Source organism: Hyla sarda, chromosome 7 (genome assembly GCF_029499605.1).
Source record: "Hyla sarda isolate aHylSar1 chromosome 7, aHylSar1.hap1, whole genome shotgun sequence".
Taxonomy (NCBI): domain Eukaryota; kingdom Metazoa; phylum Chordata; class Amphibia; order Anura; family Hylidae; genus Hyla; species Hyla sarda.
Window position 1 is genome coordinate 73,164,607 of NC_079195.1, and position 12,134 is coordinate 73,176,740.

The following is a 12,134-nucleotide window of genomic DNA, read 5'->3' on the forward strand; positions in this document are numbered from 1 at the left end:
CTCCTCCACATATCTTGATGTACTCGCCTGTCTCCCTAGTATCGCCTCCATACTCTGGACGCTACACTGACAGACACAGCAAACCTTCTTGCCACAGCTCACATTGATGTGTCATTCTGGATGAGCTGCACTACCTGAGCCCCTTGTGTGGGTTGTAGACTCCGTCTTATGCTACCAGTAGAGTGAAAGCACCGCCAGCATTCAAAAGTGACCAAAACATCAGCCAGGAAGCATAGGAACTGAGAAGTGGCCTGTGGTCACCACCTGCAGAACTATTCCTTTACTGGGGGTGTCTTGCTAATTGCCTATAATTTCACCACCTGTTGTCTGTTCCATTTGCACAACAGCATGTGAAATTGATTGTCAATCAGGGTTGCCTGAGTGGACAGTGAGATTTCACAGAAGTGTGATTGACTTGCAGTTACATTGTGTTGTTTAAAGGGGTTGTGCGCTGCCCGGTCTTTCGGAGCTCCACTCATAGCGTCCGGAAGTTAATTACTCCAAACGCTGTGTGCGGGCATCAGTGTTCGCGGCCGCCGGGCGTGACATCACGCCCGGCCCCCTCGTGACATCACGCCCACCCCCTCAACGAAAGTCTATGGGAAGGTGGCGCTACCGCTTATCACGCCCCCTTCCCATAGACTTTGGTAGAGGGGGCGGGCGTGACGTCACGCCCAGCGGCCGCGAACATGGAAGCCCGCACACAGCGTTTGGAGTAATGAACTTCCGGACGCTGTTAGCGGAGCTCCGAATGGCCGGGCAGCGCACAACCCCTTTAAGTGTTCCCTTTGTATTTTTGAGCAGTGTATATAAAACTTTATTAAAAGAAGCACTGCAGGGTTTTATTGTCATTATTGCAGAAGGTAATGTGCATTTTTAACATCCTCTGCCCTGTCTGATCATTACCCCCCCTACAACTCCCCTTCATTTACTGAATATTATGAGTATTTATAGTAAAACAATGTGAAACTCTGTGTGCTGTCTGTGTAATGCAGGATTGACCACTAATGAAATATATGTTGCCAATAAAGCCGTCAAAAAGTTCTAAAAAAAAAATTATAATCTTTGTTTCCTATAGCAACCTATCACAAATGTTATTTTCCTGAGCAGTTAAAGAAATTTAGGCTGCATCGTGAATGGTTGCCATGGGCAACAACATTTTTTTTTCTTTGACAGCTTTGGAAATAAGGCCCTATAGCCATAGCAACAGTCGGTGTAAAAAGTATAGATAACTTGTTAAAGCAAATTCATTTGTATACTGCACTGAGCTATCCCTCCATTCTCCACACCCGCACTATAGATTAGTCTGTCCGTGCCCCCCCACCAGCATTTATCCAGCTTTTCTATATGGAAAACCCTAAGAGAACCCCCCACTTTGATGCTGGGTCTGAAAGTTGGCCTGTCATGTATGAATAAGAACAAGAAATCGTTCTCCAGCACATTGAGTGATACGGCCTTGGAGATTCAGCTGTGTCACCGCTGGTAGCTGGGTCTGTTGCTAAGCAACACCCTGAATATATTCGGATCGCTATTTAACAAGCAGCAAGCACATAGTAATATTCACTGGGTCTCCTTTAAGGGGCTTATTTACCGGTAGCCAAAGGCACACAGATTTTGCTGTGCATTGGATCCTTATTTTTTTTACATACGTGCACAAGCATTATATTATACATGTATGTCTGCATGATGTGCTATGTCATGAATAGTGAGCTGCCTGTGAGGGGGGAAATTGCACACAACACTGTGTATTTGTTTTTCTTGGAGTGTTTCTTTAAATTATTTATTTATTGATCTCTGCATATTAAATAAGTACCATATACATAATGGTTATCATTAAGAAAGGTCAGCTATGGTTGACGGGATAAAATCACTATGGGGGAGATTATTCAAAACCTGTACATAGTAAAAGTTGACCAGCTGCCCACAGCAACCAATCGGATCGCTTTTTTTTAAAAGGTCTCTGAAAAATAAAAGAAGCAATCTGATTGGTTGCTATGGGCAACTAGCCAACTTTTACTATGCACAGGTTTTGATAAATCTTACCTTATGTCTATGCAGGATTTACATAGCAGAGGGCCACAGGTCAAGAAGACTTTATGTGAGCTCCTTGATAGCCGAAAGCTAAATAAAAAATAGAGACTCCTAAACTAGACCTCAAAATTCATTTAGACCCCCAAATTATTTCAGTTCCTAGATCAGACTCCTGTTACTGTAGACCTTAGACTAGACCTCATAATACATTTTGGACCCATACTAAATACAATAAATATATTCAGAATCCTATATATCACACCCTAAACCAGATTCTAAATTAGTTTCAGACTCCAGACGAGACCTTCTGAATATATTTAGACACCCATTTCAATATCAGACCTCCGAACGCTATATTATTATGAGACCTCAGACTTGACCATACAAAACTATATTTATATCAGAGCTTGGATTAGACCCCACTTAACTTAATTTTGACCCCAGATCAAAGGAAAAAAATATTCATACTCCAGCACTACTGATATAGGTTCTGTACAGGAATAAGAACCTGGAGGGAGAAAGGTAAGTATAGAGGCCATCAACAAAAAGAAAGACACAGACTGCACTCACCATCCAATGGCATTTATTCCATGTGACCAGACATGACAGGCTTAGGTGGGGGTGGAGGCGGGGGTGACCGGGACAGAGTGTTTCACGCTGCTAAGGCGCTTCTTCCAGCCGGTATACACAACGCTGTGTATACCGGCTGGAAGAAGCAACTTAGCAGCATGAAACAATCTGTCCCGGTCACCCCCGCCTCCACCCCCACCTAAGCCTGTCATGTCTGGTCACATGGAATAAACGCCATTGGATGGTGAGTGCAGTCTGTGTCTTTCTTTTTGTTGATATCCTTATACACTATTGGATTGTGCACCACCGCACCTAACGCTACACGTCAGAAACTCCAGAGCTACCCATGCCACACCTGCCCCCGCATACCTTAGTTGAGCAGTGCCGGACCATTTCTTTCTTCCTTCTTAACCATTGAAGCATAAGTATAGAGGTCATTGTATATCGGATTATTCCAATAATAATGGCTGATTATTATTATTCTAATTGTGGAAGAGCCCTTCCACATTCTGCACCTGGCTGAAACAAGTACCCTGGTACAGAAGCAGGACACCAGAGGCTTTGGGGGAGCGTGGGAGGTGAGTAAAGGTTTTTTTTTTTTTTTTATATCTGGGTGTGGCAGGGTGGGCATATTTAAAAAATAAAAACAAACAAACACCCTCTCGCTGCATAACCCCGCTGCATAACCCCAATAAAGTCTACCCAATTGGCCTGTTATAAAGAAGCACTATGTATTTTGTTTTTTTATTGCCTGCCAGGAGGAAGATGGTATGCTTACTTACCCGGGCTGACCCATGTTTCCTGATACAGCGTTAGGCCTTGTTCACATTGGAATCCGGAACAGAGATTCGGCTGCAGCAGAGACCTGTTGAATTTAACGAGATTCTGCACACAGATGTTTCCAGCACGGAAATTCCATTTTCTATGTCCGCACAAAGAATGAATATGTTTATTCTTTGCGCAGAGTCCGCATGGAATGCATATCCGTCTATGAGAAGCGCAGTCCTAGCACTGGCACTGGACATTTTCCGTGCAGACATTCTGTAGTTTTAACATAGCCTTATTCCCCCCCCCCCCTCCCTTTGAGAAGCTGTTTCAGCCCAGCTAGACAACTACATGACTGCACCCACTGGAGAGTACATTTTGTTAGGCCGCAATTCACCAAAATTGACTTTTGGCCTAACCAAACTAAAGTAGGTGCGGTCAAGTGGTCATTCAGCTTGACCGGAACCGCTTTTAAAGATGCTTCTCATAGGGATACCCATGACAGTAACTTACAGTCTAATCGAACATGTTCTACAAAGAAGAGGGTCAGTCAACAGATCTGGCTGTGCCACTTCATCTAGCCAGCACCACAAGGGCACGGTCACATGGTTCTATCGACTTTTATACATTTTATTTGCGGGACACCAAACTCTAAAACATTTACCAGGATAAGACAGATCAATTATAGATGCAAGTATTGTACATTTGGTCTGGTGAACCCTGTGACCACACCCTGGTATATGTTGGAATACCTTTTGATGGTATTCTGATTTATTCTCCTGCAGACACAATGTAAATGAGGAACTGAAAACATGCAATAGATTTTGCTATCAATATGCTGCAAGTCTGCTGCAATGAAGATTAGTGTAATGTGTAAGTTCCTCAAAGAACAGGGTTCCCCAACCTGTGGCTTCCAGACTGTTGCGAAACTACGCCTTGCATCATCCTCTGACAGTCTTCATGATGGGAGTTGTAGTTTGGCAGCAGCTGGAGATACATAGGTTGGGTGTTTGCCGCTGCAAGATTAAATGTTGGACTGTTCGGACTGTTCACATCAGATTTTTTGCAGCTGGATTACCGCTGGCGCAAATCTGCCACAGACCCCATTGGCTTCAAAGAAATTCCGCTGCCAAAAAATCTGCCACAGACAATCCGCCCACATTCAAACTTGAAGTGGGAAACACGCAATGACAAAATCCACAGTATGTGAACATGCTACAAATGTAAAATAGTGTATATCTGATTCTGGAAAAGCTGGGTGACATTTATCAGCTGTCTGGGCCACTGTACACTGCTCCTATAGATCCTTGAGGGTCAACCACAGGGATTACACTAAGGCCGATTTCACATGGCAGAATTTCTGCACTGAATTCTTCATGAAAATTCTGCATGAATTTATAGCCAATTCACTTCAATCGAATTACGGTAGCGGAAATTCTGCTGTGTGAATGGGACAGCGGAATCTCATTGAAGTGTACTGCTATTAATTAATGCAGAATTTTCATGCAGAATTCCATGCGGAATTATTGCAGAAATTCTGATCTGTAAATGTTTCCTAAGGCTATGTTCACACGCCAGAATTTCTGCATGGAATTCTGCATGAAAATACAGCCAATACACTTCAATGGGATTTTGCTGTCCCATTCACTCAACAGAATTTCTGCTGCAGGAATTTAATTGAAGTAAATGATCAATAAATTTCTGCGGAAGCTACTACAGAATTATCATGCAAAATTCAGTGCAGAAATGATGCGGTATGAACATAGCCTAAATGTTGCATGAAATCCGCCCATGTGAACAGACCCTTAGGTCGCATTCACACGGCGGAAGGACAGCACGGAATGCGCCGTCTCATAGATGGTTATGCATTCCGTTTGTAATCCGCACAAAAAATTAATGCGTTCACTCTTTGAGCGGACACGGAAAAACAATTTCTGTGCCGGAAACATCTGGCACTGAAATTTTGCCATGTGCACAGAGCAGCAGAATCCCGTTAAATTCAACTGGATTCTGCTGCAGTAGAAATACCACCGTGTGAACGCGGCCTTAGGGTATGTTCACACTACGGATTATAAACGGAATCTCCACTCGCAGAATTCCGCGAGTGGAGATTCCATTCTGGCGGCCGCCGCCACAATACTTCAGAGGTAGGACTGCGCGGCACTGCGCCGTCACCATTGATGGCTATGCAGTGTTCGCGGACTTTCACACAAAGAATGAACATGTTCTTTCGTTGTGCGGAACAATTTCAGCGGCGGAATTCCGCAGTGTGAACGGGTCTCGCGGAAACCCATTCACACTGATGTTTATGTTCACATAATTCGGAGAGAATTACGTAGTGTGAACATACCCTTAAGATGAAAACAGTTCCCTGTATATAAAGATTCTCACTCCAGCACTCCAGCTAGAGCTCTGTATCCCGGCCGGAGCGCCTCCAGCTGTTGCCAAACTACAACTTCCAGCATGGAGTTGTAGTTTTGAAACCACTGGAACAGTGTTTCCCAACCAGGGGCTGCAGCTGTTGTAAAACTACAACTCTCAGCATGAAGAGCTGTGTTTCCCGGCCGGAGCGCCTCCAGCTGTTGCCAAACTACAACTTCCAACATAGGGTGCATTCACATCACGTTTTTGCAATACAGTTCCCATATCAGGTTTTTGATGAAAAACTGATTCCTCAAAACCAGACTAAACTGTATCAAAAAGTGTGTACAAATTTTAACCCGTATACAGTTACAAACCGTATACGGTTTAAAAAATTATGTCCGGTTGCATCCGTTTTTTAAGAAAAAAACGTATACATTTTTTACTTTTCACTCCATTATGAATAAAGTTTCACTTGTTTGATTGAAATTCCAAGAAAATAACCTGCAAAGTCAAAAACTGTATGGTGAAAACCGGATGGAACCTACGCACATATGGTTCTTTATGGTTCCCCTTGACTCCCATGTTAAAAAAAAAAAACGTATACGGTTTAAGGCTGGGTTCACGTCACGTTTTCTCCCATACGGGAGCGCATACGGCAGGGGGGAGCTGAAACCTTGCGCTCCCGTATGCCTTTCTATGCACTCCCGTATGTAATTCATTTCAATGAGCTGACCGCAGTGAAACGTTCGGTCCGGTCTGCTCATTTTTGCGCCGTATGCGCTTTTACAACCGGACCTAAAACCGTGGTTGATCACAGTTTTAGGTCCGGTGAAAAAGCGCATACAGCGAAAAAATGAGCCGACCGGACCGAACGTTTCACTACAGCCGGCTCATTGAAATGAATTACATACGGGACCGCATAGAAAGGCATACGGGAGCGTAAGGTTTCAGCTCCCCCCTGCCGTATGCGCTCCCGTATGGGAGAAAACGTGACGTGAACCCAGCCTAATACAGTTTTTCACCCGGACCAAAAACTGTGGTAGGCTATGGTTTTGGGTACGGGAAAAAAACTGACAAAACCGTACAGGATGCAAAACGGATGCATCTTTTGGCTTACAGTTTTCAATGGAGAGTCAATGCATACGGTTTTCAATACGGTTCCATACGGTTTTCACATAGAAAACGTATATGGGAACTGTATTGCAAAAACGTGGTGTGAATGCAGCCACAGAGTGCCAGTTTTGTAACAGCTGGAGCGTTGTTTCCCGACCAGCTGTTGCAAAACTACAACTCCCAGCATGCTGGGAGTTGTAGTTTTACAACAGCTGGAGGCACACTGGCTGGGGAATAATGCTTTTAATTATTTTCTTATTCCTAAACTTCATGGAGTTATAAGTGGGGGGGGGGGGGGAAGGTTTCTTTCTGGATTAAAGTTTACTTTTGTTTGCTGCAGGAAATTGCTGTAGACTAAATAAATGTATAAATGTAGCTGTTCCTTTAAAAAAAGAAAAAAAAAAGAAAAACTCAGCTGCTTTGGCAGAAGTGAAAGTAAAGATAGAGGGCGCTGCTGAGCCGTACAGTCAATTTCAGAGGCGAGAAAGAAAAGTGTGACGCAGGCAGAGCTGGAGTGGGCGGAGCTGACAGGGAAGGAGACTGCTGCTCTGCTCTCTCTACAGACAGGCTGAGGCGGTGACACGGGTTCGATTCCCTCCTTTGGATCTTATCTGCCCCTGGCCTGGGGGGCTCATCGAGAAATCCCTGGCATCACAGAGGGGTGTGCAGAACTGACCGATTGTTGCAAAGGGAAGCTGCGATCTTGCACTGGACCCAGAAAGAGGTGCATTCATGTACAGTACTGGCTCGGAGAAGGGGGCTCTGTCTATCCGGACTGGGGGCATTTAAATAGCAAAGGAAGCAGATGTGGATTGCCTTTCAGACTCCAACAAGGGGCTCACAATAACTGGGACTCCCGATTGTTTTACCCATCATTTGGATGCAGGAATAATACAGATACAGATGCAGCTCTGCTCTGCTCTGACATTAACCCGGACCTAAAAGACTGAGAATTAGTAAAAAAAAAAAAAAATTATAATAATATTATTATTATTTTTAATGTTGCCTATTTTATTTTCTAATTTCAGCTGACCAGGAAAGGGTTACACAGATAAAAAAAAAAAAAGAAAAAAAAAAAAAAAAAAAAGGCATCGACCCAACTCTCACACTATCGATCCTCTACACGAATCAGGAAGGGCGTTGTGCAGTTTTGTTTGTTTTTTCTAATGTTGGCATGCTCAACCTAACGTAAATATTTTCTACGAAATCTATTTTTTATTTATGACCCGACCTGTTTTTATACATATATATAGATACGCCGTCTTCTTAACAAGCTCCGTTCACTTGATCTGCTATTGAAAAGGCATAAAAGGAGGGGGGCGGGAGAGAAGGTTGTAAATTTAATATATATAGAGAGAGAGATATATTAAAAAAAAGATACTTATTTTTTTTTTTACAATTTTTTTTTTAATTATTTCGGGATAGGGGGAAATAGATCTATTTTTTATTAAAGGGACTAAAGAAACAAGATGGCTGAAGGGAAGTGTTTTTTGAATGTGGTCATAATGCAAAAAGGTCCAGCGGCTGGGAGATGGGATTGAAGTTTCCTTGATCGAGCATAATTAATCTATAAATAAAAGGGGCTGAGGAAGGGGGCGTCTGGATTCTGAGATCCGTTTAGCCACATTGTATTTTCTGTATTTTTTTTTTCTTTATCCCGGTGGGTTTCTACAAGTTTGGAAACGAGCACTTGAATATTCATGGTAAGGGTGACATTCTTTAAGAAGTAAATGTGTTAATTTTCTGTGACTGTCTCCCTCATTGGCCCCACTGTCAGTGCCCTTGCAGATTGGATGTAAAATCAGGAATAGCTTTCATGTCAGGAGGAGGGAGACTGGAGGGGGAGGGCTGTGATTAGCTGCTGAGAAATTCCTTTTCAGTTTGATCAAGGCATGCGAAGCCTAATCCACTGACCACAATCCAACTCTTTCATTTTTGCTCCGGTTTATTTTGTATTTTTTTCTTCTTCTTCATTTCTATGGTGGAATATTGTGTCCATACATAGGCTCGGGTTTATGGTCAGGGTACCTGTTAAAATTTTTTTTTGCATTCGGCATTTCACGTTAAAAAAAGGAGTTTTTCAAAGCCCTTTTTTTTTTCCTCTTATTTGCGAAACAAGGAAGAGGTGGGAGGGTTTTTCTCGCTCCGGGCTGGAATTTGAGCTGTGAGACTGAACTGTCTCTTTCAGAGCCCCATCCAGGATCACTCTCTATGGAAACAACCTCAAGAATTTGGTTCATTTCAAGGAAGGCTTTCTAGATTTCCAAGCCCCTCTTATTTTAAACAATTCCCATAGCACGGAATATGCGCTGTGAAGTTACTCGCTCGTAAATAGATTTCAGTTGTATTTTGCTTGTCCGTCTACCTATAGTTTTTTTTTTTTTTTTTTTTACATTTTATTATTATTTCAGTTTTAGTTTAAAAAAGAAAGCAGACAAAAAATTTTTGGGCTGTACCCCACTCAGTTCTGTAAACCGTGGTACACGTTACGCTGCCAAGCTGGAGATGGCGGAGAATTGGAAAAACTGTTTTGAAGAAGAGCTGATATGTCCTATATGTCTGCATGTGTTTGTTGAACCCGTTCAGCTTCCGTGTAAGCACAATTTCTGCAGAGGTTGCATAAGTGAGGCCTGGGCAAAAGAGACAGGCCTGGTGAGGTGCCCTGAGTGCAACCAGGCCTATAATCAAAAGCCCAATCTGGAAAAGAACCTTAAGCTCACAAATATTGTGGAAAAATTTAATTCTCTCAATGTGGACAAGCCGCCATCTATCCTGCATTGTGTATTCTGTAGAAGGGGCCCACCACTGCCTGCCCAGAAGATCTGTTTGAGATGTGAAGCGCCATGCTGCCAGTCCCACGTCCAGACTCACCTACAACAGCCTTCTACTGCTCGAGGGCATCTCCTAGTAGAAGCTGAAGACGTTAGGGCCTGGAGTTGTCCACAACATAACGCTTACCGACTATACCACTGTGAAGCCGAGCAGGTGGCAGTGTGCCAGTTCTGCTGCTACTATAGTGGTGCCCACCAAGGACATTCAGTGTGTGATGTGGAGATACGCAGAAATGAGATCAGAGTAAGTACTTTCTTCATTCTATACCTGTGTTATTCAATGTTTAAATTCTACATTAGGTTGATTTAGTGAAATGACTGCTATATTGTACTGTGCTTGTTTATACTTAGGCCATGGCAAGGATATTCATTGGATACTTGGCCTTAAGTGGCCATGTCCATAGCACTTGACTTGACACCAGTAACGTCACCATTTCTTAATTTGTACCACAGGCCGTGGGCTTGTGAATAGTAGGTCATGTGTTCAACATGGAAGCCATCACTTGCCATAGTTCATCTTCATTGGATAGAATTTTGCTGCTCCGTTTCTGTCAACTGTTCATGAGGAATAGCATTGGCTTAAGAAATGTTGCATAGTGCGTCATAGGGAACATTTAGGAAATGCATGTTCGCCAAGGCCTCTGACAGCACAGATAGTAAATACTAGCTTTGCTGCCAAGTAGCCTTAAACACAAGCTAGAGGTAACCTAGAAATGCCTTGAGGGGTGAGATTTATTTTCAGCCACAACACACAGATACATGGCTGTAGAGAAGTTTTTATGTTTTTTTTCCCGTCTTTTTCTGAAATATTTTCCAAAATATTGAGATCAGCCTTGTTTTTTTTTTGTAAATTTTGCATGTTTTTTAATTGTGCTTTCTCTGATAAGGAGATTTCCTTTTTGTAAGTAGATAACCTATGGATCTGCTGTCTTTTGTTGATCTACAGCTCGTTGCATTCTGGGAAGTAGGGTCTTTCGCAGGTTTCCTGCCATTGCTCTGTGGGCCTTCATTTCTGATAGAGCTGATGATGTCAGAAAATCATGAATGGAGAATTTTCCTGATTGTATTAATTTTGTCTTTACCATCACAACTTGCCTGCTGGTTCATAATATGGAACTATGGGTACTCCCTGTATTCTCCCCATGGAGATTTGCTTTAGGATTCTGGGTGCATTGGAACAGGACACAGCTGTTTCTCTCATAGATTTCATATGAAACCATATGGAAGTATGAAATGCAGGTTAAGGCCTCCTGCAGATTTATGGACATGAGGTAATATAGAGTTCATAACAGCTACGTATTACAGAGCTATAGGCCCTTAGTGTCCTGTTGCATGGTGCCTTATTGTAAAAAAAAATTTCCCCATAGAAGCAATGTTATTATTTCTGTTGGATTTTTGCAGAATCTCACAGCGAAACAAACCCCTGTGTGCCTAAAATTAGAGGGGTGCTCAGGTACAGCATGCCCACAGTAGTCTATCAATGCCATAAGAAGGCTCGAAACAACTCAGGAGTTTCATAAATTCATAATACTTTTCTATGACACGATTTCCTGTGACCAGTAGGAAATTGTTCAAGTTTTCATACAGTTTGTAGGAAAACCAGAAGAAGGCCACTTAGTGGCCAGGGCCCATTGGAAATGAATGGCCAGGAAGAATTGAATATCCAGATAAGGTTTTCTTCATTTGTTTTCTAGTATTTGAGGTTAATACTAGTGGTAAACTTGGAACGGTTTTGTCTAAATTGTATTGGAAAAATTTCTGTTGTTTTGGCCAACTTAACTTCCTAAACACGTGATCATTTTGCATGTTCAATTGCTAAATATGTAGACAAGAAGTTCTGAAAGTCTTCATATATTTTTAGGACCATTTTTCGGAAAAAAAGTGCAGTTGAAACAGTTATTTACAGATTCATCTTAACTGAAGAATAGCTATAGAGGGTGCAATGTTAGGCTAGGTTCAGACTACGGAATTTCCGCCTGCAATTCTGCTTTGAAATTGCAGGCAGAAATTCCGCTTGCTAAAATGTATAGTGTAGTGAATGGGTTTCCGTTCACAAATTCACACTTCGGAATTTGTGAAGCGGAATTTGTGAACGGAAAAACCGCTTGGAAATTTCCGCCTGAAGAATGGCGTTGCTCTTTCTTCAGGCGGAAATCCGCGCGGAACACATTGCAGTCTATTGGAGACTGCAGTGTCCGCACGGTCCTAGCGCCCGACTGATTCAGTCAGCGCTGGCCACACTCGGAATCTCCGGGCGGAAATTTTCTCCCCAGAGATTCCGTAGTCTGAACCTAGCCTTACAGTTTCACCCAGATGGTTCCAGTAATTTGGCCATAGCTATCAGGACAATAGTCATCTTGTATCTATCTCCCCCTCCTCCATGACATAAACATGCCAAGTCCTTCAACTCCATGCCATAAACATGCAATTCCTGTTGAAGCCTGACAAATGGCCACAAAA

At 42.7% G+C, this 12,134-nt stretch overlaps 1 protein-coding gene across 1 annotated transcript in view; it reads left to right on the plus strand.

The window, feature by feature from the left end:
* Positions 1-7,360: 7,360 nt before the first annotated feature.
* The window catches only part of TRIM8 (tripartite motif containing 8), a 93,078-nt gene continuing 88,304 nt past the window's right edge, over positions 7,361-12,134 (plus strand). Inside the window, exon 1 of the mRNA XM_056529619.1 lies at positions 7,361-9,918. Coding sequence (XP_056385594.1) covers positions 9,349-9,918 — 570 coding nt within the window. The 5' untranslated portion in view covers positions 7,361-9,348. The remainder of the gene's footprint in view (positions 9,919-12,134) is intronic.